Source organism: Musa acuminata, chromosome BXJ3-3, assembly GCF_036884655.1.
Source record: "Musa acuminata AAA Group cultivar baxijiao chromosome BXJ3-3, Cavendish_Baxijiao_AAA, whole genome shotgun sequence".
Lineage (NCBI taxonomy): Eukaryota > Viridiplantae > Streptophyta > Magnoliopsida > Zingiberales > Musaceae > Musa > Musa acuminata.
In genome coordinates, this window is record NC_088351.1 from 34,704,503 (window position 1) to 34,731,255 (window position 26,753).

At 43.2% G+C, this 26,753-nt stretch overlaps 5 protein-coding genes and 1 long non-coding RNA gene across 6 annotated transcripts; 2 read left to right on the plus strand and 4 right to left on the minus strand.

Annotated features, from left to right (window-relative positions):
• The first annotated feature begins 312 nt into the window (after positions 1 to 312).
• LOC103978954 (uncharacterized) lies at positions 313 to 15,515 on the plus strand. The gene is made up of 7 exons (XR_010494957.1): positions 313 to 393; positions 2,876 to 2,971; positions 3,125 to 3,197; positions 14,073 to 14,208; positions 14,336 to 14,478; positions 14,604 to 15,223; positions 15,345 to 15,515. It is a non-coding gene; the product is annotated as an uncharacterized LOC103978954 (long non-coding RNA).
• LOC103978955 (FCS-Like Zinc finger 15) lies at positions 3,862 to 4,713 on the minus strand. Its single transcript, XM_009394928.3, has 2 exons — positions 4,489 to 4,713; positions 3,862 to 4,331 (listed from the first exon to the last, which is right to left on the minus strand). The coding sequence occupies exons 1-2, from the start codon at positions 4,686 to 4,688 to the stop codon at positions 4,145 to 4,147; spliced, it is 387 nt and encodes a 128-aa protein (XP_009393203.1). The 5' UTR covers positions 4,689 to 4,713; the 3' UTR covers positions 3,862 to 4,144.
• LOC135633311 (protein DETOXIFICATION 55-like) lies at positions 7,303 to 9,481 on the minus strand. The gene is made up of 2 exons (XM_065142636.1): positions 9,355 to 9,481; positions 7,303 to 9,119 (listed from the first exon to the last, which is right to left on the minus strand). Exons 1-2 carry the CDS (start codon positions 9,397 to 9,399, stop codon positions 7,689 to 7,691), a joined length of 1,476 nt encoding a protein of 491 aa, XP_064998708.1. The 5' UTR covers positions 9,400 to 9,481; the 3' UTR covers positions 7,303 to 7,688.
• Positions 15,516 to 15,661: 146 nt separating the features above from the next.
• Positions 15,662 to 20,390, plus strand: LOC135633313 (probable acylpyruvase FAHD1, mitochondrial). The gene is made up of 8 exons (XM_065142639.1): positions 15,662 to 15,679; positions 16,872 to 17,011; positions 17,188 to 17,353; positions 18,131 to 18,183; positions 18,819 to 18,881; positions 19,331 to 19,381; positions 19,468 to 19,585; positions 20,076 to 20,390. Exons 2-8 carry the CDS (start codon positions 16,904 to 16,906, stop codon positions 20,189 to 20,191), a joined length of 675 nt encoding a protein of 224 aa, XP_064998711.1. The 5' UTR covers positions 15,662 to 15,679; positions 16,872 to 16,903; the 3' UTR covers positions 20,192 to 20,390.
• Positions 20,391 to 20,569: 179 nt separating this feature from the next.
• Positions 20,570 to 22,154, minus strand: LOC103978952 (uncharacterized). Its single transcript, XM_009394925.3, has 4 exons — positions 21,818 to 22,154; positions 21,303 to 21,485; positions 21,001 to 21,227; positions 20,570 to 20,915 (listed from the first exon to the last, which is right to left on the minus strand). Exons 1-4 carry the CDS (start codon positions 22,103 to 22,105, stop codon positions 20,669 to 20,671), a joined length of 945 nt encoding a protein of 314 aa, XP_009393200.2. The 5' UTR covers positions 22,106 to 22,154; the 3' UTR covers positions 20,570 to 20,668.
• Positions 22,155 to 22,660: 506 nt separating this feature from the next.
• LOC135633312 (uncharacterized) lies at positions 22,661 to 25,052 on the minus strand. Its single transcript, XM_065142638.1, has 4 exons — positions 24,630 to 25,052; positions 24,071 to 24,262; positions 23,228 to 23,463; positions 22,661 to 23,056 (listed from the first exon to the last, which is right to left on the minus strand). The coding sequence occupies exons 1-4, from the start codon at positions 24,915 to 24,917 to the stop codon at positions 22,810 to 22,812; spliced, it is 963 nt and encodes a 320-aa protein (XP_064998710.1). The 5' UTR covers positions 24,918 to 25,052; the 3' UTR covers positions 22,661 to 22,809.
• Positions 25,053 to 26,753: the final 1,701 nt, after the last annotated feature.

Below are 26,753 nucleotides of genomic sequence, written 5' to 3' on the forward strand. Positions count from 1 at the left end.
ATTTTACAAATAGACTTAAAAATTAATATTTCTCTTCATCTTATAATCTGTATTATAAGAATGATAAAAAATAAAAAATATTTTATTGTTTTAAAAAGAATTATTAACAGTATAAAGAAGCTGTGAATAATAAGCTTATTAATTTATACTAATATTACATTTATATATATTTTGGTACATTTAAAGGATAAAATTTGTTTCAGAAGAAACCTGGGAAAGGTGTCACTTGTTTATAGGCCAGCCTGGTTGGGGCCCAATAGCGTCCATGTCTAGGGCGAAGCGTAATTGATCGGCCCTTTAAAAGGCCCGCCGCGACGAGGAGCGTCTCGCATTTCAAGAGGCAGGAGGAGAGGGAAAGGCTGGGGCTGAGATTATGGCGGGCTAGAGATGGAGGTATCTCTCACCCTCCGATTCTCCATCTCGCTTCCTGTTCTCTGAGTTGCTTTTTCTTCTCCCTTGATGCCGAATTCTGTTCTTGTTGTTGCTGCTCTCTTTCTCCCTTTCTTATGATCTGCTTAGGGCAAGAATACACTTGCGAGTTGCTTGGTACGTTGATTGCATAAGTAGGAGTGGATTTGTTCTGCTTAGTTCATGATATGCGATTCTTTAATCTTCTTTCCGCGTTCTTGTTCTGATTGATTCATAAGCGGTATACTAATTCTCCCTATGGACAAGGAAGATGCAATTATTGCAGAATTTCGGTTATTCAACTAGTGAGATACTGTTATTTTGGTTTTCATTCTTTATAAGGAGGATCTACATATCTTGTGCGAAGTCCATAACATGTATTCTAGATCTTAATGCACAATCATGGAACATCCCTGGAGAGTTTGCTTCTGATCTGACTTCTTAGATACAGAGACACCTGCGGTTGCAGTTCACTTGTGATTTTGGTGGGCGATTTCATCAGATAATAGAGGGTTTACAAGTTGTAACATGTTATCATGTTTATGAGAAGAATTTTGTATACAAGCCTAAAAGTTTGGCAATGTTACCCGAGGTTCATTAACTATGGTATCTTCTGATATGCTTCTTGATGGCTTGATGGTGCTTTTGTTCCCAGGTTTTGATGTTTCAATACCCAAACTGGTTGTCTTGTTAGGATTCATCATTGCAGAATGCCTGTGCTGACTGACATAATCTTCTTGTATGACTTTGTAGTATGCTGCATCATTTGTATATTGGAACTGCAACATTAAGTTCAAGGGCTATGATGTATCCACTGTCAGCATATGTGACGCTTGCAATATGAATATTTTACCATGAGAACTTTTTTAGGAAGTTGTTTTATCCTAAATTTTTGCATGCTCTTCATTTTCTCCTACGATGTAAACCCTTGTCTTGCCCTGTTTCAGTAAAGTTTTTGTAAATATCAAGCCTTTGATTACTATTTGTGCAAGGTTAAGTTGATCTCCAATGCCTATCCTTGCCTTCTATCTTGCACAGGTCTATTCCAAGTCTACCAAAAATACAGAATAGTTGTTTCATTATCACAATAAAAATCTTGAGAAAACAATAATCTAGGATGGCTTTTAATAAATTTGACAGTCTGCTTCATTTTTTCTATCTAGATTCTTGAATATTCATTGTAGGCCATTATATTCAGAAGTTATCTTGAATGTTGACACTTGCATGGTTCTACTCATTTACCTTGAAACATTGTTCTACAGTAGATTGGTGCCATAATGTTTGCTCATTAAGCTCCTCAGACCATTATCTTCTGGCTATTAATATGTTACATTTGTAAGTCCGTATAACTACTACAGTTAAACGTAGAATGCTTGAACACATAAGACTATGCATATTTAATCTACCTAAGCACATACCATAGGTGATTAACTTTCCATTACAATCTCTGCAACTCTTTGAGCCGCCAGCAATGTTTATTTATAATATTATTTTCCTAGGCCATTTTTACTAGTTTTCTGCTTATTTGAGTAACATTTGTACGAATCAAGCAGGTGCTAGACCTTTTTTGCTTTTAGTCTATTGATCTTTCCTTGTCTTGCACCACCTGAAAAGCCTGAAGAAGGCCTTCTATGTTGCATGCATTTTCTTTTGTGTTAGTTTTTAAAGGTTCCAAAGATGATTTAGACAGACAAATGCATCCACATCATTGTTGATATCCTTGTTCATGCTAGTAATCATTTCCTTGCCTTTCCTTTGGCCTAACTCATATATCTATGTTTTGATTTCATTTTTGTTTCTAATCAATCCTGTTACAACTGTACATTTATTTTCTTTCTAACTTCAAACCTTGTGGCAGCAGCAAAAGTATTTTCATGATAATCAGCCAGATTTCTTTAAAATTCAATTTATCAATTGAGATATTTCTTAAGCTATGATCCTTCAAGTTAATCCTTTCATATTTTACTAAGCCGCTTTCATCCATTCTCTTTGAATAAGCTGAAATATTGACACTGGCTTCGCTAAAGCTTTGTTCATACAAATTGATAAAACACTTTATTTAATGCATTTGAAAATCCATTCAAAGAGACAATAAATCTGGACCTGTATATGACTGACTTGAGGTACTATGCAGTCTCTGTGTAATTTGTTTATAGTAGGATATCTTCAAATTCCGAGCTCAGGTTAAATTCTTCACAAGTTTACTCTATATTCCACAATCGGCTGCAAGTCGGGTTTTTTTGGTTTGTTTTCATATGGATAATAAGCTTGTCAATAGAAGTTATCAATCATGTTTAGTGAATATTACACATTGTAATAGGATGTTAGAAGTGCTCTTAAATGCGGTTTAGTGGGAGTAAGTGCCGCGTCCCCTAAAGTAAGCTTGAAATTTCGCACATTAAGATTATGACAACGGTTGCTTTGCTTATATTTTGTGACGACTAATGAGTGAAATACGTGCTTGCAGGTCACTGAGAATGTTACACGTGCCAATTGAAATTAAGCATGATAAACTAGATATCCACAAAAGCAGCCCGAAGTGGACACCACACATCCAGCGCTGGTAAATAACATCATTCGCCTTTGTTATCTCCGCATTTTAAGCCGGCTTAGATGACTTTCTCATGGCTCTTCATTGGATGTGAAAAAGTTGGAAGTATTCTAGTCTGCAATCAAGAGTCTATTCTGCAATCAAGAGCTAACACTTGCCCTGCAGGAACATCATGGCTATTGTTAAATGCAGTATCAGTGCACTCCGCTTTGGAGCTTTCCAAGACGAGTCTGCTAAGGTACGTCCTCATCAATTCAATTTAAAGCGATGGTAGTCATTAATTTCTTGAAGTATGTGACTCTTCAAGCTGATGGCTGATGCCTGATGCCGAGTTAGAAGTAGAAAGTAGGATCGTTAGCCTTGTGACTGCAATGAGCAGAAACCGACAAAACAGAGTAGAAGTTCCAGATTTATATTATGATTTCCTCGCAACATATCAAAGAAAAACTAAGTTGAAAATTCTGATGGCTCGAAAAATGGATACTGGGATCCGTCAGACGATGGATCGCGAGGATCAATTCAAGATAACATGGTTCCAAATTTAGGATGCAAATACTCTAATCTACTACTTCTGTCACATAGTAGACGATCGGTGTTATGCTTTATGCTCCTAGTGGCAGTGATAGGTGACAGAGAAAGAGGCAAAATTGAGTGGAAAGATAGGCAGCAGGAGATTAACCATCGAGTAGCTGTTGCTTTCATTATCCTGCGTGCACCCATGTATTGGGTTTCGAGTTTGGATAAGGTAGTGCTGATACGTAGATAGACACTTGTTGATATCGTAATACTTTTGAGGCTTCTTTCATTGATATAGAGTAGGGCAATCTTGAACTAAATGGCTTGAAATGTGGATTACACCAGTCCGAGGAGGGTATTTTAACCTGCAGGAAGCTTCAGAAGAGTGACCAACACTTATATTGTTCTTTACATTTATATTCTCAAAATGTTACACTGCTCACGATGGATACAGATGTACTGTTCGTGAGCTGGCATCTCCGTTTAGTCTATTTTATATAGATTGTCTAATAAAGCAACTAGATGATATGACAAAAAGACCAAGATAACCTTAAAACGTGCACTCTTTTCTCCCCGGACCAAAAAGAAAGAAAAAAACGGTGGGTAATTCTGTCAAACCATAATATGATTAAAAAACATCCACTGCTGTTCTTCCTCCCTACCCTGCTACTAGTAAGCAAACCCACCGGCCAGCGCCCGTTCGCCGGCGGCCGCCCTCGGCCGGCGGCGCCCGGCCCGGTACTTTCCATCGGCCGCGGCGGCGGCGGCCAGGGAGCAGTGATCCCTCTTTCCGCTCTCCTCGTCCATAAATATCTGCCGGCACCGGCACTCCTCGCTGCAGAAGGCTCGATCCCCTCTGAAGTAACATTAAGTCAAAGCAGCTAAGTAAAACCCCCCAGAGAGAGAGAGAGAGAGAGAGAGAGAGCAGTGTTTCTGTTCCCCGAATAACCCACTCAGGGACACTCCGGGAACAGAACGAACTGAAAAAGAGAAACTTTTCTTTTGTTTCGGACCTGTACATGTAGATATCCTGGCCTTCTTGAAGTTTTCTCCTGCAAAGATAGCAGTATTCCAAGAAAGTGCTTCCTTGGGTAGAAGAAGAAGTGGGAGCAGCAGAGAAGGGAGAAGAGTTCTTGAGGACGGAAGTTTTGCTCACGATCCGGGTGTATTTTGGGAAGGCCCTTTGTTCTAAGAGAACACTTAAACCCGCCATTTACTACTAGTGGTATGATGGCTTCCCTTCTCTTCTCTTGTTGTGGAGGGGAGTGGTGGGGTACTTAAAGGAAGACGACTGCGTCTGCTGCACCGCAGGAACACGGGGAGGTGGAATGCAGGCTTCTACGAGGATCTAGGGCATGGTCGAAGCCGTGTCGTAAAGTGTGAACTATTGCAGTGACTATGCACTTTGTGCTGATTTGATCGGAGGAGCTTGTCGAATTAGTAAGTGATTGATACCCTCCCACTTGTGATTGGATGCTTCACTTGGAAAAAGAATAGGGATCAAAATAGTTGGGGTTTGCCACAGGGAATGCAAGCTGGAAATCACTAGCACCTGGTTTTAGTGGTCTCTGTACTGTGTTTTAATGCATTTCCTGCGTGTTTTCACCTTGATTTTTAGGGTTAGGTTTCTCTATCATACGTCTAAAATTGCAGAAAGAGATTTGATGCTGGTAGGATCCACTGCAGATTTTATTTTCCACTGATCAACTATTGGATTTTTCCGGATATTAAATTGGAAATCCACTCTTAGATTAATCCAACTCGGAAGAATTATTATACTTCTCGTATATATACCATCTTGATTGATGGAAATCCCTGGTGACAAGAGTATCCATCGTACATGAGAAGATTTAGATTCTGATGTTTGTGGTGAACGGGATTTACCGTCGATGCTATTGTTAATATAATAATGTGCGATGCTTCACGTGGCGGTGGTAACGATGATCGGATTTCCATGATCTTTCTCATAAGATATCAATCCACATTAACTTTGGCTTTGGTAGGTTGCCTCATTTATATTCTTTATACTTTCGAGGATCATGTTTCCTCTTGTGTGAGCAACCAGTGTTGCTGCACTAATGTACCATTGCAGCGTGGGAGATGCCTTGCTCTTGCAGTTACCTTTGTGACCAAATTATTTGCTCTCCATTGCTTAAAAAATACGTCGACATGTGACCAAGCCATCACAGCCAAATGGCCAACACGTGTCCCAGCATAACAGCTATGGAAACGCTTCGCTGAGCGTGCATAGTGAAGGAGGATATCTTGTTAGGGTCTATAAAGCTCCTTTTTCTTTACGATAAATGGTTCCCATTTCCCTGTCGTGAATGTTGTTATTTTTCTTCCTGAGTACGATCGTTTGCTCATGATCACATGAGCTTGAGAGTTCGAAATTTGCAAGTAAAATGCATAAGAATAAGGATTAGATGGGAATTGGCTATGATCCGCCATCAAGATAATTAAGTAGGTGGGAATAGGCCAAGGCAAGGGAGCATGGGAGGAGCATCAGAAAGATGGAGTGAATGGAACGCAAGGACGCATGCATTAGTGGGGTTTACTGGCTCGTCGTGCTCGCTGCTCTCCGCGTGTCCTCTGTAGTTGTGGTACCCTCATCTGCCACCCTTTGATGGGTTTGGGCCCACAGATACGGTCCATTGATCCTGTTCCCTACGTGGCACTTCTATCTCTGCCTCAAAGGACAGTGGTGTCATTACCAACACAACCAAGGAATCTTGTACTATAAAAAATCACCTTTTGTATGCATTGGTAGCTGCATACCTGATCGTATCTCTAGGAAAAGAATTACAAGCAATACTTTTCCTATACAATATAAATTGGGTGATCGTATTCAGACGATCAAGTCCACTTGATGCCTAGTGGCTCTTAGGGGGAGATGCTGCCTGTAGCTTTGGTATGATACGTTTGTGCGTTACATCTTCAGGGAACTTCAATACACTGGTTGGGTTAGCTACTAAAGATGTTATACCTACTTGCAATGTTGCTTCCATTTAATCTGTAAACACAGCTATCAAGCATCTATGCTTATAGGAACATGTTGTGCCCTATTATATTGTAAACACATCTACAAGCATCTATTCTTTGAGGAAAAGAGAACATGGTCTCCACCATAAAGAAACAGAGTGGGGTGACTACTTAAATAGGTCCATCGTTCTCAAAGACTAGGCAGAAATCAGTTCTGTGCGGCTTTCTTGCCCACCGAACAGAGGGACAAGATGGATGTCTGCTTTAGCAGGTGACTAAAGGGTTGGATGAGGTTCGATCACAATCGAAAATTAGGAATAGAGAGAAGAAAGGGAAATGGAGACTAGATCATCTGATGTTCATTTGTTAATTGGATCGAAATAACTTACCTTCTGGTTCAAAGCCAATATTTACTCCAATTTTTGTATATTTATTTGTAATTACGACGAGAGCGAGAGAGAGAGAGAGAGAGAGAGAGAGAGAGAGAGAGAGAGAGAGAGAGAGAGAGAGAGAGAGAGTATTTTGTTGATTTCTCTTTGAAAAAAAAAGTCAAATTGGGAGTCTCACCAGTTTGTATTGGAGAGTTTTGCTCTGATTCACTCATTTCAACTCTCCTCATCTCACATCTCAATCGCCATTTCATTTCTCTCCCACATCATCCCATTTTGCATGTTTCATTATCATGAGTGGGGCTGTAAGGATGGACAATCAAGATGTGATGCAATGAGTGAATGAGGATAAGGAGATGATTGAAATACGTAGGATTAGAGAGTTTCCTGCAGTAATTTTAAGGAGGAATTTTTCTAGATAGTGTTGCATCAATCCCTAACAACGCTAGCTCCGAGAAATTCTTATGTGGGTTGGCTTTATACTTTCTTCATGGTCCCCCACTATCTTGGGAACATACTTCAAACTCATGACAATTCTCTTTGGAACTTCAACAAAGAAAGAGGCATGGTCCCAATTCTCCACCACTGGACTCCTGTGGCAGGTTCTTTGGAAACTCGATAGGAAACTGTCTTTGGGACTACTTGTCCACCCACCCCATGGCTTTGAAATGTGTACGTCGGGGCGCAGGATTAGCTTCTCATTAATTAATAGCCACTTCAAGGTTGCGCGCAGCTTCTGAAGCAGCCCTCATGATGGCATCACATAGTTAGGCACACATCGCATATTATATACATTAATTAGTTCATCCTTCGTCCCCATATCCAAAGCATAGTCTTCTTCCTCATGGCTGCAACCCTTCTCCTTTGAGCGTGGCCTTTTCTTCGTATTCCCCTTCCAGTGCGCGTCCGCCGCTCCCCACCAAGTCCACAGCCTTGGAGGCCTCCCTCTCCCAGTCCATGTTGCGGATCAGGTACACCACCGGCAACGCGCATGCAACTTGGGCCGTCAGTAGCCCAAGGCTGAGGCCTAAAAAGCCCAAATCCAGCCGAAAGGCCAGCAGTAGCGCCACCGGCGCCCCAACCAAGTAGAAGGCGTAGAGGTTGATGGCGGCTGCCACCGACGGCCGGGCACTGCCGCGGAGCACGCCGCACCCGGTCGTCTGCGGGCAGTTAGCGAGCTCGCACAGCCCGATCACCGGCAGGACGGCCTTGGTGAGCTCGAGCACCTCCCCGTCGCCGGTGAAGACCCTCCCCCACGCCTCCCTCCCTACGGTGGCCCACAGCAGGCTGATGCATGAGCCTGCCACCGCCAGGCCCATGCCCACCGCCGCCGCGGTCTGAGCCCTCCTCGGCTGACCTGCCCCGAGCTCGTTCCCGACGCGGGCGGAGACCGACGTGCTCAGCGTGGTCGGGAGAGTGTACATCAACGACGTCGTCTGTATGACGATGGCGGCGGTGGCCAGGCTGACGCGAGGGTTGCTGAGGTAGCCGGAGGCCACCGTCATCAGCTCGTACCACCACCACTCCAGACACACAGCCAAACAGCTCGGTAACGCCAGCCGGATCAACGAGGACCACTCCGACCATGGCTTGTACGAAGAGCAGGTCGTGGGCGAGCTCGGGATCGGCAGGTACGCCGCCTCGTCGGCCGTCCGAGAGGAGATGACGCAGGCCAGGAGGAGGAGGAGGGTGTTGAAATCGGTGAGGCACGTGGCAATGGCAACGCCGGGCACGCCGATGGCGGAGCTAAGCGACGCCGTGAGGGGGACGTGGATGACGACGGCCAGCGACATGCACCACATGAGGGGACACGGCTCGCCCTTGCAGCGGAAGTAGACGCGGAGGGGCTGCAGGAGGCTGTTGGCGAGGAGGTCCGGGAGGGCGAAGCGGCAGTAGCAAGCCGCGACACGGGCGACGTCGGAGTCCTGGCGGACGACGCGCATGATGGGTCGGAGGTTGATCCACAGGAGGGCGATGGGGAGGGAGACGAGGAGGAGGAGGAGGATGGTGCGGCGAAGGGCCCGGGATGCCAGGGAAAGGTTGCGGGACCCGAAGGCCTGGCTGCAAATTGGCTCCATGCCCATGGCCAAGCCGGCCAACACCGAGTAGCCGGTGACGTTGGTGAAGCCAACGGCGAGGGCGCCGCCTGCGAGCTCCAGGCGGCCCAGCCGGCCCATGCACGCCACCGACGCCATGCCCTTGATGTAGCTCACCAGATTGATGACTGTTATGGGGAGACCGATGTCCTTCATCCTCTTCAACTCCTCCGATACCTACCATCGAGAACATGAGCTGCTATATGTCTCTTAATTCTTTTCAAGAAACAGAAACACTATTGCTTTTTTTTTTAAAATTTAATTCCAATATAAATTAGTACTTTCAAGAAAATGTCCAAAAACAGACATTAGACTACCAAACATTCACTCATCCTGCATCAGTCTATAATCTTTTTTGGATTTCTGAAGAAGGAAGCATCATATTCTTAGCTTAGCGAGTGGAGCGCAGTACCTCTGAAATTGTCAGGCACTTGTGGATTTGATCTCCCGTGACCATTTTTAATGCCGGAGGCGATAAGAGAGCTCAATTTTGAGCAGTAATCGTCCCTAGCAGAGAGAGAGCGAGAGAGAGAGAGAGAGAGAGAGAGAGCAGAGCTTGTCTGAAGAGAGAGACGGGGGAGTGTATTTATAGGTGCTTGAAGTTGTGGACTAGTACAATAACTCCAAGCTCAAAACTTGTAATTACTTTTTCGAGTTATTATCACCACAGCATGGAGTACCAAAGAGACAAGCGAGATCCAACAAAGTGGCAGCCAAGTACATATTGGTAGGCCCCCCCGTCACTTGCATGAACAAGGTCAGACATCTCCCACTGTCAAAATGTGAGCCGATGACTTCTCCCAATCTCCTCTCGTTTTCAATCTCCAAACCCATTGGTCCCCGGACTCGAACACCATATGTTGTAGTGGCTCTGCTTGCATGCCTGTACACAGACACGTAGAATATGAATGATTAACACAAGTTGAACCCTGCGGTCCAGTTGCATGATTCTTGGATTTGCACTCATGAGCACTGAGAAGGAGGGTTCAGATCGAGGACCACTCGAGTGAGGTGCATTGATTGTGATAGCATAACGAACCGCATGTTTGCCATCCACTTCGAGGCTCGATAGTTACTCCTTAACTGCAGGTATGTATAATGACAATCCAAATGTTATGACAGTTTTTACAAGAGGGAGGAAGCTTTGGTTGTAGATGTTGCAGCGAAGATGACAGTGAGCACCACATCAAACTACACGTGGCCCTCTCTTTTGGGGATTTTGCCTTTGGTTAGGATTCGGTCATGTGCAGGGAGACCCAACAAAGTACAAACGTGTGGCATGGGCAACAGCGAAGGATCGAGCTTGTCACCCAACTCTGATCATGACCGGCAAATGCGGGGACGACACATGCTTCGACCCTTCCGTGGGACCTCAGCCCCTCACCATCCCTTCCTTTGTTTTGTTGGAGGAGGAGAGATAAGTCCCCCTGTGGATGTACGTTGTATCCATGAGACGAAGATGGCGGCCTCTGGACCAGTACATGCATGCCGCTATTAGAGGAGGTACTCTCTACTGTGCGCTGCCTAACTGAACCAACGAGTTGTATCCTTCCACGGTGGGGTGCGGAAGCCCTCGGATGTGGCTAGTTCGGAGCCACCAGCTGTTTGAAGAAATGACACGCCGTTGTCAGTCGCCACGCAACAGGATCTGCTTTCCTCCAAGGAGAAAACTGCACGCCTAACTCCGTGCATCTACTCCACAAAGTTTCGGCAGGAATGCACACGTGCTTTTATATATATATATATATATATATATATATATATATATATATAGGGATAAATTATCAGAAAAAGTCTCTAAGAGATTTTTTCGCAAAGCATTTCAGCTTTAAATATTTTTCAGATAGCATCCTTGACCATGTGAAAAAATTGTTTTACTTTGCATTCGTTGAAACCACCATCACCTCCTTCCTGTGTTGCCTATGCCATCGCCCCTACTTTCTCTTCATATTGTAGGGCATCATGCGCATGGAGGGAGGTGGCTGACGGGGCCAGCCCGTGCGTGTAGGCATAGGAGGCTAAGGGTGGAGAGAGAGTGGTGACTGACGAGGCCAAGCTACGCATAGAGGCATAGGTAATTGGGAGGGGGGGGGTACAATTAGCGTGGTCTGCTCACGAACGTGTGGAGGTGGGCGTTGACTAGGGGAGGGGAGGGGAGGGAGGCGATTGGCAAGGCCAACCCGCATGTGAAGGTGTAGGCGTAGCCAACAAGACTAGCTTGCATACTCTGAGGGTTGCAATTGGTGGGGCCATGCCACGCGCAGAGACATAGGCAGCTAAGGGAGGATGATCGGCTAGGCGATAGGGGGTAGTCAACTAATAGAGGTTGATGGTTGATAGAGGTAAAATGATCTTTTTGAAAAAATAGGGGCACTATCTAGGTACTTTTTAAAGTTCAACTGCTATGCTATAATTCCTAAATTTAGGAGTTTTTTTCAAGAATTTGATAATGATGTAGGGACCTTGTGGTCTACAGAAGTGGCCATCTATAGAAGTATTCCCATTGGCTTTGTGGATACTAATCGGATTGAGGCACTAGGAAGCATGTCTCAAATCCGTTTGCTTCACCCAAGATCGAGAACCCCACATATTCCGAATGGTGTCACTCTCCAAAAGCATGAATTGTTTTCAAAGGCCTAGGCAGATGTAGGGTTTCTTTCTTAACGTGATGGGTAACAATTCCAGCTACATGTTAACTTGTGTGCTTGCATCAAAGAAATGGGGCATAACCTTGTTAAGGAAGGCTTCACTATGAGAAAAGTAAGAGTGCTGAAATCCTCGGGACAGGTAAGATGAGCGGTAGCTGTCTGTGATCCATTAGTATCATCAAGCTTTTAGAGCACTTAACTTTTCTCTTCATGATTGATTTTAAATGTTTTGAATCTTTTGACCAATATTTCACCATCAAGTTTTTGGAGCACTTAACTTTTGTCCTCATGATTTCAAATGTTTTGAATCTTTTGACCAATATTTCACGAGGTTTTCTGTCATTAATTTTCAAGAATTCTTGTTAGTATTCAACTCTGATTGAACAATTTTTATCATATTTGACCGAATTTAACCAGTAAATGCTCTTTCAAGTCCAAAAGTAGACAAAGTAGAAGTCTTGTATGAATATTTTGTTATTTTAAATACCAAATCAGGGGTGCTTTATCAGGTCTAAATCTCATGTTCTGCTTTATGGACTGTGCAATTTATCTACTAAAGTCTAAAATATATTTTGAGACTACATGGGATCATAAAATTTCTTGAGTTGAAACTATGACTTCAGAAAATCGATCATGATATGGGTGAAAATGGTATCATTTGTTCCTAGCCTAAATGTTCACTACGATCTTACACATTGGTTGTTAGTGTTATGTGTACTCTTTTAGGTTACATGCATCAACACAAGGTGGTAAAAACTGACTATGCATGGACTTACATTTTTTAGTTCTTATTTCTGAATATTCATATGTGTGAGATGAAAATAAAAGAAAAGGACAATTAGTTCTACATTATTAAAATTTTAAAAAATCGGATCATATATCGAGTTTGATTCACAACTTGATAATTTAGGTTTCTGAGTTATATTGGTAGTCCTAACCACATGATTGAGTGTGATTACATTCAGTTGCTTCCAGTCCTCTTGGAAAAAAAAGCTTGGGCTTCCATAGGAAAGGAAAGTGATGGGCTCCATTTTCTAAACCCTCCTCATTTTGATTGCTACTCTATGTAGAAACATCTTTCTTAAGAAGACCTTTTTGAGTCTTTATTAAACTCCAAAATAATGCACAATTCTTTTTTATACATAGCATCTACATAAAAGAAATATCTTGGTAGATTAAATCATCTCCCAGGGTAGCTTGCTGTCCAGGACAGGCCTTCATTTTGTAGCATGACATATCACCTTTCAAATTGTTGACTTCCCCAGCATGATCAACTCAGATATGCATCTTCCTTCTGATATGCTTCATATAACATGGAACCATGCATGTGCATTTGGCCAGCACACCTCATGATTAAAGAGAAGAAAAGAACCCTAGCCATGCAACTAAACCCACCTGGAGAGGGCCATGGTTTGCTTGCTTTAAGAGTGAGTAACCTGCAAAGCCTAAAAGGAGACGTGAAGCATCCACTGTTGCACCATCTCCCAAGGTGATATGCGCCCCCAAAACTCATAATTCTCTGTGGCCAACCCATCAGTTTCTAGGAACAAAAGTTGCAGTGCTGTTGAGGAGTTCTCCAACCACCAACACCATCACTCAGCACCGCTCAATGACTCACAGGAGATCCATGGATTTGCAACCACCAAGGTGGTCACCATGGCTCTTATTAACCTTTTGATTAAAAGCTAATTTGCCAGCTGCTTGCAGCAAGGAGAGATGTCCTCCTCCCATGTCCCACAGGGGGCCTTAATTGCTTGATTAAAGGTTTTTGTTCCACCAAATAGCGAGAGGGAGCCAGTTGTAATTGAGCGTGGTCATAAGAATCTTGGATACTGTTAATAATTGAGGTCACCTGCTTCCTTTGGTGGGACAATTATTATTAAATGAAAGACTTTTATTAGGAAGTATGTACAGATATCTGAATGTTCATGATGTAGGTAAGGATATTGGATGTTGTTTTCTGTAGACCCTAATGATGAAGAAAAATCTATACAGCCGATTCTAAATAATGAGAACGTTACGACATGTCGTCGTCGTCGTAGTATTTGCATTTTGAGACACAGGATCATGATTAGTAAAACTTTGATATGAGAAACATATATTTTCATCCTAAAAGCAGACACTGTGGTCTGTGTCACACCCTTGGTTGCTCTACGGCAGTATATCTCTGTTCTGATGCAACACTGATGCTTTGCCTATCCTTTCCTTCAATGAATATTTTCTATTAATTTTGAACATGACAACTAAAGTCTAATTGTTCATTTTCTATTTATAACAGCATCTTGTATTTCTCCAAGCTTCCATGTACAGTCTCAATTAAGATCTCATAACCATGGATCATCTTATTTGAGTTAGTTCTTGTCAACTACAGTTAGTTCTGTGAGGAAGCATACGAGATCTTCTTCTCAAGGAATCAGGAGACTCATCTGTTCCCAGAAATGGACTGCTAACTAAAAGTTTCTTGCTGCTGACTTGTCCACAGAGATGCAAAAGAGACAGGAGAGCTATCGTGGTTGATTCATTAGAGATCTCCTTGCCGATGACCTGAAACAACACATGCAACTCCAGCGAGAAGAGGAGAGGGAGGCATGTACACTACCATGTCTATGTCGGATGAGGTCTCTTGCAAGTGCTCATCATGTTCTCTTCCTCTTCACATAAAACAAATGCATGCCTACTTACTGCCATGTCGTTGCATCCTTTTTCCCTTTGGCTTACACACATGCGTGGTGTTTCTGATAGCAGAAAGGCGACCAGCTCAGCTGTGGTTTCTGGAAAGAACATATGTTTGCTTGCTGACTGACAACTTTGTTGTCCTTCAAGAGCACCAGGTGGATGTAGTAAGTCTTGAAAGGACACGTAATCCACCCACAATGATGTGCTATTAGGTTAACTTAGTGTTTTTATTTTGATACTGAAATTAAATTTCATCTTAAATTGTGCGCTAGATTTTGAATGATATTGTAATATTATCATAGGATCTAAGATTGAGGGCACGCTTGTGCTGCTGCAGATAGTGTTATCATCGCTGGTGGACTTTGGCTTTGATATTTGAATCTGAAGCGTGACACGTGGATGGTTCTGAATCGGCTTCTGCATTTTAATTTGTGGTACTGAATTTTTTTTTACTTTTTTAAATTACTTTCTATCGTCGTATTTTATCTTTAAAAAACTCAATAATATTGGGCTCGCCGAGGCTGCCGCCTTAACTGGATCGAGCCGGGCCGATAGTGCGGCCCAATCTGGTGAGCTGGGCATCGCCGGTCCACGGCCGATTCTTTTCGACCGGAGATCACACGGAAGATATACCCTTTTCCTTACCTTTCCGTCTCTCATACCCGGCCCCACTATGGGACCCATAGCTAATGGAGATCCCGCCCCGTCGTTCGAAAGCCCCGCCTCGCTCCTCATTTTTTAAAAGGGCTCGATCCGAGACCACCGGAGGCTCTTCTTTCTCCCCGCCATGGTAAGCCCTAACCCTGCTCCCTCCTCCTCACTTCGTGGAACCCTAATCTCTCCCCGCTGGTTCTTCGTGGGTTCCTTCGACTCTCGTCTCGTCGATCTTGTTCGTGCTGGGGGTATCGATCTCGGTGCCGGCGGTCGGAGCAAGAAGGCCAGACGCACCGCCCCGAGGTTCGACGATGTCTACCTCAAGCTCCTTGTTATGACCAGCTCCGCTCGGATTGGTCTCATTTCCACTTTTCTTGTTGGTTCTTGTGATGGATTTGGAGGTTTTCTTTGACCGGCTCTGCAGGTTTCTAGCGTGGAGGACGGAAGCAAGTTTACCACGGCGATACGAGAACGGCTCTTCACGAGCAAGATTAACCAGCCGTCCGTATCCCTCGACGGGCTTATCAGTTTCACGGAAGGTATGGTCCGATCTTTCTTCTTGGTTCACAAGTGTTTGTATCAACTCTCTGCATTTGGGTTAGGGATGACAAGATCACCGTCATTGTTGTGACGGTGATGGATGCTAAGAGACACTACGAGGTGCTCTCTTTGGCTGTGACGGCACCGAGGGTCATGGGGACATCCGAGGCGAGGATCCTCAAGGTTGGGTGAAAGTGCTTGACCTTCAACCTTTACACAGTATGTCCTACGCTGTTGACATCTTTAATTCTGCATTGCTTACTTATATTCATCAAGACTTCTTCTTAACATGCCATATCTAATAACATAGGAAGTGAACTTTTGTGATTACTTAGGTTACGCTTTGAAATTGTCATGACTTATATGTTCGGGACTAGAGGTGCATCTTTAATTGCCATGACTTTTGCGGGCAGGCCTTGATACAACGATAAGATTGTTCTTTTGTGACTTAAGAGATTAAGGTTTGAGTCACGAAGACAACCTCTTTGAGCATTTAACCGTATTGGCGGGAGTCTCATGCATTGGATATGTTCTTTTACTAGAGGTATATCCATTCATTTCATTTTGATGAGCTGAGGAGGATGTTGGTGTACTACAATGTTTGACTAGCATGGACTTTCTATTCCATGATATTATTACCTGGTTTAGGTTTCCTGGTTTCATGTTTGATCTTAGGGGTGGTCATAATTTTGCAATTGTGTGATCTATAGCAGCATGACTTGTTTAGAAATCATATTATTACCTGCGCCTGTCTTTTTTCCTACATTTTCCATGATTGGAATTTGTTCAAGATTGTGTTATCTACATTTTTTATGATCCATTCTTCACATTGGCCTTTTCAAAGTTAACCTAAAAGCCTTTTTTCCCTTTTTATTTGGAAAGACTTTTACTCGAGAAATGAACCGATCTTTCCTATTAATTATAGGATTCATATCTCTTCTCTTTCTTTTTTTTATGATGAGACTGATCAACTATTGGACTGTACAATTTTCTTTGTTTTAGGATCTGCAGCTTTTGGAATGACTGCTACTTGCAATTTCTTGCCTAATGATTTGACTACTGACTTTGTTCTATCAGTCCAGACTTTTTAATATGATTTTGATAAATCTGAAATATAAACTTGGCAAGCAACATTACATTAAGCATCGATGTTTTATTTAATTTGATCAATGTTTTAGATCTTAATGATTGCGATTTTATGACCATATAAGATCCATTTAACCGGTCCTAAATAATTGATATTTTATGATTTAGTTGTTATTGTTGTTTTGTATTTATGCTCACGTGAAGAGTTATGTCGAATCATAGTGCACTTTATTTTACATATAGCTATGTAGAATCATATGTATATATTGTATATATTGTATATAGTGCACTTTATTTTATTTACGGTCGCATCGCATCGCTACAGGAGAGGAAAAGAGGAAAGAAGGGGAGCGAGTTATGGCGGCGGCGACGGCATCTCGGTTACTGAGCGCCGGAACCAAGATCATCGCCGTCGGGCGCAACTACGCCGCCCACGCCAAGGAGCTCGGCAACGCCGTCCCCAAGGTGGGGTTCTCCACCCGCCCCATCTCCTGCTCTCCCTCTTGTTGAATTTGACTTCCTCGTTTTTTATTTCCTCTCGATCTGCTTCCCGCCCGCATGCTACAGATCGAAGATCCCTTCTCTTCTTTCTTTGATCGCTTCTTTTTTTCTTTGATCAAATTGGTTTGCTCTGGATTCAGGTGCCGGTGTTGTTCATGAAGCCCACCTCGTCTTATCTCCAAAATGGAGGCACCATCGAGGTTCCGCACCCGCTGGAATCGCTGGATCATGAGGTGGAGCTGGCCGTCGTCATCGGGAAGAAGGCCCGCGATGTCACGGAGGCTTCCGCCATGGACTACGTCGGAGGTACTGGGATCTCTTCCTTGGGGCTGACTTGGATTCGGCTTCCTCTTGCCGAAGATTTTAAATTATTTTCTTTTTGTTACTAAAGAAATCTTCTTTAAGCTAAGGTTCGAAACAGTTTTCTTTTTGTAATTGGATCAAATTCTATTGACGCTTGAAGACTTATCTTTGCTAGGTTTTGGCTTTTTTTTCCATGGAGATTAGGTTTATTTGATACTTTCATTAGAATTTCAGAGCCTTTGTCTTATACACTGTTTGGCCATGCACTCATTAATAGCTGCGCTTTTTTATAAGAAAATTTTGAAGGAAGAAAGTCAAAGCCGAGTTCGTTTGAAAAGAACTGGACTAATGGAGAACTATAACCACTAAATAGGTTAATGGTCCAAAAGTGCCAAAAGATGAATACAAGATCTTTAGGCACACACATCCATGAAGCAGCACGAAGGTTCCACAAGTAATTTTTTCTTTAACATGTAAAGTTTGAGATTCTTTGCTTACAGACAGTCTTTGTAAGTATACTTAGATATGTGAAGTCCCACTTTGTTTGTTTGTGACAAAGATCATGAAGAGTTCATCATATGTGACTCTTAATGTTAATGTGTCTAAACTGGCAGGTGTTCATTTGTGACACTAAAAAGACCATCCGCTTGTGATGTTTGAATCTCTTCTTCACTTTTTACCGTAGTGTGTTAATTTTATTTTTATTTCTTGGAGCTGGTGTTATGAGAAAATTGTGGCTAGCTTTTCTTTTTTTTTCTTTACCGCTGGTGGCAATTTCAGGTTATGCACTTGCTTTGGATATGACAGCAAGAGAAATCCAATCTGCTGCCAAGGTGAACAATTCAGCTTCTTCTTTTTTTCTTTTCCGTAGCACGAAGTGTTTAGGTTTTGCCATTAAATTTTGTAACAAGTGTGCTAGTTTGTTTATTATTTTCTGAGTAATTTGTCTGTTTCAGTTACTTTTGTCAATTATTATCTATCTATAATAGAATCATAAAAAGCAGAATCCTATATAATCACACAGCAAGCGACTCCCACACTGCAAGGGGAAGGGAGATGGTTGGATTAGTATCAGGATATATATTCTATGTTATTAAAAGTACTTAATGTAGATCACTGATTAAATGTTTGCTTTGTGTCCCCATGGAAGCCTTTGATGTTTACACGAAGTCCCTGGGATGTCTTCAAAAAGGAATTTGCTTATCTTGAAGTTTGTTGCTGACTTTTGGCTAATCACGAAGTTTGCTTTTCACAAACCTTCACTTTGAAGTCTGTAACTTTTCTTTGGATTTGGGTCTAGTCATTTGGCATCTTATAGTTCCTTTAATGATGCTATACAATTCTGTAGTGTTAAAAGGATTGCTGTGATAGTATGATGAACTTAATGTGATGGTTTTGCAGTTTGAAACATTAGTGATTAACAGAATTTTTGTTACACTCTGAGAGATTAATATTTTGTTATTCACAGTCAGCAGGTCTCCCCTGGACAGTGGCCAAAGGGCAGGATACCTTCACTCCAATTAGTGCAGTTGTAAGCAATTCACCTTGGCTTCCGCTTCCTTTTTTGTCACTTTGGTTCTTTTCTGTTTCATTTCTTTTGTTTTCAACTTTTTATTGTATATTTTTTGGTTGTGTAACTCATCCTGTGGGTACATTCTCCTAATTCACCTGCTATTCTATTGGTACAAGGGTCGGATCTTTTACATTGATAGAAATGCAATTTGAAGCATAGGAAGGTCCAAGTGCATAATTTTCTTTCATAAGATCACTGATTGTTACTCAATGTATACCAAGATTTTTTTTTACAATCTTCTCAATGAGTAAACAAAATTAAGCAGGCAGCAAGCTTGAGTAGCTATTGCATGTATAATCAAGCTTGGGTTTTTGCATCTGTATCAAAGGTCTATATTGTATTACCTCTGGTTCATAGCATAGATGGTAAGGATGCAGATATGTATTTTGACATTTTTGTCAATGCAGCTTCCCAGATCAATGGTGGTGGACCCTAACAATCTTGAGTTATGGCTCAAGGTGGTTATCTTTTTCCCCCTCTCATTCATTTATTCACTAGTTTGTCTTAGCAATTTTCTGTATGTAATCATCAACATCTTATCCAGGTAGATGATGAAATTAAGCAGAAAGGGTCGACCAAAGACATGATCTTCAAACTTCCGTTTCTTGTAAGCCATATCAGTTCAATTATGACTCTCGTGGAAGGGGATGTGATTTTAACTGGTATGGTATCTTTATCTTGGCTAATTCAGATTGTGTGTCCTCAAGCAAACTTTATTGTTTTTTGATATTAAGTACCAGAAGCAGTTGCATGCATATATTAAGATAAATAAGTTAAGATCATTGGTAAGAGCAAGAAAGCAGAAGCTGGTGGTACGTAAATGAAGCATCCAATTCTTTACTTAGCAGCGTGTTGGTCTAGCAAGTGTTCTGCTGTTACGAAAAAGAAAAAGTTGTCAGCTTGCATCTGTGTGGCTGGTCATATATTTGCATCTATCTCGGCAATTGTCCTCGTGTATGGTTACATCTAGCAAAAATGATTCGGACAATCCAACTGACTATAAAATTTCTGATCTATAGTTGCACAAAGCAAGTGGTACTGATGTGATGACCAACTCTTTTGGTCATTACTGAGGTTACTAAGTATTTTGGTGCCAATGTTATGTAAAAAGCAAGTAATGTTTTCTGCTGTGCTCTTTATGTGTTTGCACAGGTACTCCTTCGGGCGTCGGCCCAGTGAAGATCGGCCAAAAGATCACAGCTGGCATAACAGGTTTAATAGACGTCCATTATGATGTTCAAAGACGCCAAAAACCATTGAGCGTCTAGGATGCTAAGGTATGAAAGAGCTAAAATCTGTGAAAAATGCCTCTGTTCCAGAAATTTTGAGGACTGGATCTGTGGATGCATCACTTGTGGCAAAGTTGTGTCAATAAAGGTTTCGTAATTGTTGATCCTCGAGACTTGTATGACTAGATTATTTTGTTTGAATGAAGCTGAAAGAAATGGTAATTGAATTTTGGATCTACCATACTCTTCCTATTTCGGCTATCAGTCAGATTGCTGCAATAAAATCTTATTTCTGCATGGATATGATTCTTACGCAATTATCGTTGAGCATCTAATGATACTGGAATGTCACATTAGGGATCAGCCATTGGTGTCTTATGCAGGTCATCGATCACAACATCGATTGATGAACAAATATTGAATCAAAGGAGACGGTCATTTATTTGCTGTTTTGATAGAGTTTCACCAAATCTAGAACTCAGCTTGTAAAGATCGAGCACCAAAGGAACAAACACCTCAGAACCTTCGGATGAAGTCACAGATGTGGTCGGTGATCTCAGGCGCTTTCTCCTGGTTGATGAAGTGGGCTACTCCCTCCATGACGACTGCCTCCTCGAGCATCGGCACGTCTCTCTTGAATCCCCCTCCTTGTATGTACTCCTTTATCCCCGGGAAATGATAGGTCATGTCCTGGTCACCTATGATGAACTTTACCGGCACCTGTATCTGCACCCCACTCCATGGCGCACCCAACTCCCAGTTCCTGCATCGAACATACGTAACGTGCATCAACAAGAGTTCCTGCGTCAGCTCTACTACACACACCAACCATGCCAAGGAGCGCTTACAAGTCCAAGCATCGGTAATAGTTAACAGGACCGGTAAAACCGGACTTATCCAGCTTGCTCGCGAAGTAATCGATGTCTTCTTCCGAGAGCCAAGACGGCAGCGACACCTCCGCCTCGAAATCTACCTCGCTTACTAAAAGCGGCCCTGCGTTACGATTGCATAAGACTATTCGCAGCAGCTTTCCAGTTCCGATGCGAGCAAACTCTGCTTCGATAGCTCCAGGTTCCTACGGGTGAAACGAATTATCAGCGAGAGACAGTCCGGAGAAGAGAAGACGGGCAAAGACGCGAGATGATGTTACCTGGAACCTGCACACGTAGAAGTCATCCCCATAGAAAGACCGGAAGTGCTGTGTGGGCTTCCCTGCAGGGTTGCGGGGCATGAACGGGACGCTCAGATTCACCAGCGCCTTCACTCTATCTGGTCTGAAGAGACACAGATTCCAAGCTATTAGTGCGCCCCAGTCGTGCCCCACCAGGTAAACCTACAATCCAATTTACACCAACGAAGATAACTAGCATTGGTTACTTGGCTCATCTGCAGACTTCGATTTTAATGTTCTAGAAAAAGGAGATAGGCAAAAATAATTGACGAGAATAATTATAAAAAGAAAATTCAAAGGATAAGTGGCGAAGGATTTTAATTTTAATGTTACCAGAGAAAGGAGTTAGACATATTAATTAATGAGAATAATAAGCACTCTGCAAAGGATAAGTCTTTTATCCTCATAACAAAAATATTTTGATAATTATATTTTAAATACTATGAAAATTAATAGTTGATCTATTGAGAGGATAAAGGGACAAAGTCGATCACCTGTGGAATGGCGAGAGCGTCGAGGAGGGCGATGAGATCCCCGACGATGTGGAAGACGGTGTAGGAAGCCGCGGCGGACGGGGCGGAGGTGTCGCCGTAGCCGCGGAGGTCCGGTGCGATGGCGCGGTAACCGCGGGCGGCCAGGCCGGCGATCTGGTGCCGCCACGAGTACCAGAGCTCCGGGAAGCCGTGGAGCAGCAGCACCGCCGGTCCCTCCCCCTTCTCCGCCACGTGCATGCTGATGCCGTTCGCCTCCACCATCCGGTGCGCAACCCCTTCGCCCTCCATCTTCCTTCTCTCTCTCTCTCTCTCGATCACCAGTAGATGAAAGCAAGGAAAATAATATTCTATCGGAGTCGTGCCACAGACTCCGCGTTTGCATGTCACAGTCCTGCATAGAATCTTTTCAACGATTCAGTATCGTCCGCCAACTCGATTGCCTTTTCGAATTTGCCAAAGTCAGAAGACAGGTTTACATCACTTTCCAGGATCGAAGTTTCCACGTGAAGTGTTGCAGAAACAATTGGGTCAAAGAAACACTAACAAATGGTCTGAAGCCCTGTCATTGCTGTAAGTGACATTTGACCGAGCTGGTCTGCGAATGCTTCGTTTTGTATCGCTGTCAGTGCGCATCTCCCTTTCCTTGCTCAAGAATACAAACAAGACGAACGAAGGCCGGCGTCGCTCCTCCATTGTCACATTATCTGTTTCTTGCATCTTTTCTTACTTCTCCTGATGGGGCGAAGAGGAAGGAGAGGGAGAGAGGAAAGGGAAAGAGGCCGAGCAAGAGAAGAAGAAGAAAATGATTATTTAGCTACCGAAATAATGGTAGAGACAAAGATGGATACAAAGATTGAGAGATGGTATTTATCTTCTCATAAAATCCACCACCGTTCCAAATTATTATTCTTCTAATAACAAGAACATAAAGCAGTGACCTGCCTTCCATGGTCTCACACAGAACAAAGTTGGATCACTCGTAGGGAATGAGATTAGAACTTGCGGATGAAGTGGTAGATATGATCAGTAATCTCATGCGCTTTCTCCTGGTTGATGAAGTGAGCCACCCCATCCATGACCACCACCTCCTCCAGCATGGGCACATCTTCCTTAAACCCACCTCCGTGCAGGTAGTCCTGGATGCCTGGGTAATGGTAGGTCAGATCCTGATCACCCACAATGAACTTGACCGGCACTTGTATCTTCACCCCACACCATGGTGCTCCCAGTTCCCAGTTCCTGCATCAATCATTCGATTATTTCACTCATATAACCAATAGTAGTATATTATCCAGCACCAACAAACACTAGAATTAGTCTCATAGGACTTGCTCGATTGATTGATGGATCCATCATCTCATCGAAGGGATCATGATATATAGTATCAAAGCCGGCCTAAGGGATCCTTACAGGTCCAAACATCGGTAATAGTTAACAGGACCAGTAAATCCAGACTTGTCAAACTTGCTTGTGAAGTAGCTTATATCTTCTTCCGAGAGCCAATCAGGCAATGGAATCTGCCTATCGAGAGGAACAAAAGCTTCCTTGGGCAGCAACAAAGGCCCTGGATTTCGAGAGGCAAACACCATTCGGAGGAGACTCTCTGTCCCAAAGCGATCGAAGTCTGCTTCTACGGCTCCTGGTTCCTGCATTTGTACGAGTGTTTATGCACAGAAGAAAAAGAATGCTAAAAAGATGATGATCAAAGCATGGAGAGAAATGTTGTTAATTTACGCATAGGTATTAAATCATGAACAAAGGGATAAAGGGTAAATGATGAAGATGGTATTTGATCCGAGAACCTATAGTGTGTGTATGTGTGTGTTAGACTATAACTCTATGTATCATGTAAATTGGAAGAAGAAAATAAACATGATAAAAGATACAGTCTCTTTTATCCTCAGAGACGTATATTGGAGCTCACATGAAAGGACAAAATGATACGGATACGCCCATCGACGAAAGCGGACAATTCCTCAAGAGCCTAATGCTGCATCAATGGCCAGCCGACCAAATGATCCTTTATCAGTCATTCGTGAAAGATGAAGTCCTCAAAGGTCTACTCTAACAACTTCTTCTCAAACATAAGCAAAACATTCTGCACTGATCAATCATCACCACACTATGAACCAATTGACAAACTTTCGGATTGCTTGCAAAGTTCCCATCTCCCGTAAACATCAGGTGACATCTATTATGGACTATGTTCATAGAGAAGTTTGATGGAACAGATAACGAAGGAACGAGCCAGACCTGGAACCTGCAGATATAGTAGTCATCCCCGTACAACGATCTGAAGTACTCCACGAGCTTCCCTGCAGGATTTCGAGGTATAAATGGAACCAGCGCGACGCTAAGGTTCACCAGTGCCTTCACTCTATCGGGCCTAAACAAGCACATGTACCATGCTACGAGTGCCCCCCAATCATGCCCCACCAAGAACACCTGGGGATGAACAATTTGGATGGTGAGAAGAAATTACATGATGCCAACCAAATCATCATCTTCAAAGTACTCATAGTTATGAGGCGTCTATTTCATTCCACTCTTGTTCTTTTCGATGCTTTGTTGGAGTTCATTCGTTACTCCTTCCACGATTAATGGAAGTGGTTTATGCCTGCATCAAAAGTAATTTCTTTTCTTGGAAGAAAGAAAAGAAGATTGGAAGTGATTTGTGCGCAGCAAAAGGAATGTATTTTCTTGCTGCTGATTTCTGTGCCGTCGACTCGATCGAAAGGAGAAGAAACGAAGATTTGGAGAAATCAGACACGTGATCTTATTCTGTAGCAGCAAGGAGACGAGGCGATGTGACCTGAGGGATGGCGAGGGCATCGAGGAGGGCGACGAGGTCGCCGACGATGTGGAAGACGGAGTAGGAGGCGACGGAGGGCGGGGCAGAGGAGTCGCCGTATCCGCGGAGGTCGGGCGCCAAGGCGCGGTAGCCGCGGGCGGCGAGGCCCAGGATCTGGTGGCGCCACGAGTACCACAGCTCCGGGAAGCCGTGGACGAGCAGCACCACCGGTCCCTCCCCCTTCTCTGCTACGTGTATGCTGATCCCGTTCACCTCCACCGTCCGATGGCTGATCCCGTGCTCTTCCATCTCCCTTCTCTCCTTCTCGCCTCTGTCTCTCTCTCTCTTTCTGTTTCTGTCTCTCTCTCTCTCTATCTTCGGCAGGATAATAGATACCTTTCTTCAATATGCTATAGATATTACGGAGAGATTTGCTCGAACGTGGTAGATTCAACCCCCCACCTTATCTCGTGGCAGATTTGTTTGGCTTTGAATGGAAATTGATTTTGCTCGTCCTGTTAAACAAGGCCTGTCGGCTTCCAGACAAATCTATCTTTGTGTGGCTGCGTCAGTCACGAGGATGACTATTGCCCAACGACCTCCTCGGTGCACCCATTGGTTCTGGTCGAGTCTCACAGAGCAACCTCCTATGGAACTGCACGGCTCTGCTGCTGACGCACAAATCATTAAGAACCCCCCGTTTTGGGTCTTGGATCTGTGCGGACAAACCTAGCGCTCCTCACGCCGTACAAGGGTGATGACGACGGCTAAGAAGCCCCGCCGCACCCCCCGTTTTGGGTCTTGGATCTGTGCGGACAAACCTAGCGCTCCTCACGCCGTACAAGGGTGATGACGACGGCTAAGAAGCCCCGCCGCACCCCCCCCCCCCCCCCCCCACCTCCCCCCGTGGAACATCCGACTGCCACCAGCTCCGTCCAGGCCAGGCAAACTTCCAAGAATGCCCCTCGTGGGGTGACATTTACCATTAATGCTGATGAGGACGCAACGAGGATAACATCCTTTGCCATCGTTTCATCTTGCCAAGATCCGCCGTTACTTCTCGATGACGCCGCTACTTTGCAGACTCCACCCTCTCCGGGAGGCTCCCATCATCAAAGACCCGTACGGCTCGAGGCATGAGGAGATGCATATGACGTTGATGCATCAGATCTCCCGAGCGCCGGATCACCACCTCAACCTACGGTGATACAACCTTGCGCCTCATGTACTGGTTGCCGGTGAATGGTTGAGGCTAAATCTTCTTCATCGGCCTCACCTTATGCCCAGTATGTAGAAAGGGTGGCGCCTACCCTCCAGGCTGTTCTGTCGTCGACCTCGCTTGATGTCAAGCATCTAAGGTGGTGATGGACGTCAAATGTCAAGCGGTGGCCCTCGCCATTAAAGGGAAACGAGAGTCCCTTTTGTTCCTTTGTCTCCTTAAGTCAATCGATTATTGACATATCAACGACGACGAAGATAAGAACGAAATTTTATTTTTATCAACGACGACTAACCTTCTCATTGCTAAAAATAATAAAAAATAAAAATAATTATTAAAGAAATTTTATTGAAGATTTTTCACTTATATTATGATAATTATTAAAGAAGTTTTATTGAAGAATTCTTACTGATACCATGATGAAAATAATAGAAGATAAGAATAATTATTGAAGAAGTTTTATTAAAGATTTCTCACTGATACCATGAAGAAAATAATAGAAGATAAAAATAATTATTAAATAAGCTTTATTGAGAGATTTCCTTAAGGAAATCTCATCTTTATTTTCATCACCTAGCTTATCTTGTACTAAAACACAATCCTAATGTCATCTTATTGTAAAGATACACTCGTCATCTCTTCAATTGGAATCTGTCAATCAAAGTAATATCTTTCACTCACAATGGACACTCTATTCGTGCTATAGTGAAAATTTAAGGAATTATTACTGTAGCTCCAATCTATAATTTATGCTAACACTGATAATCTTCTTACAAATAGTATATGAGATTCATTAACTAAATTTACGTTGCTTGTGACAAATGTAGGAGTCTAGCATTCTATATTATCTTTTTATACCTATTCTTTTTGTTACGGTAACTAACTTTTTAAGTCGTGGCCTCGGGGCTGACGCGGCTCGGTTCTGG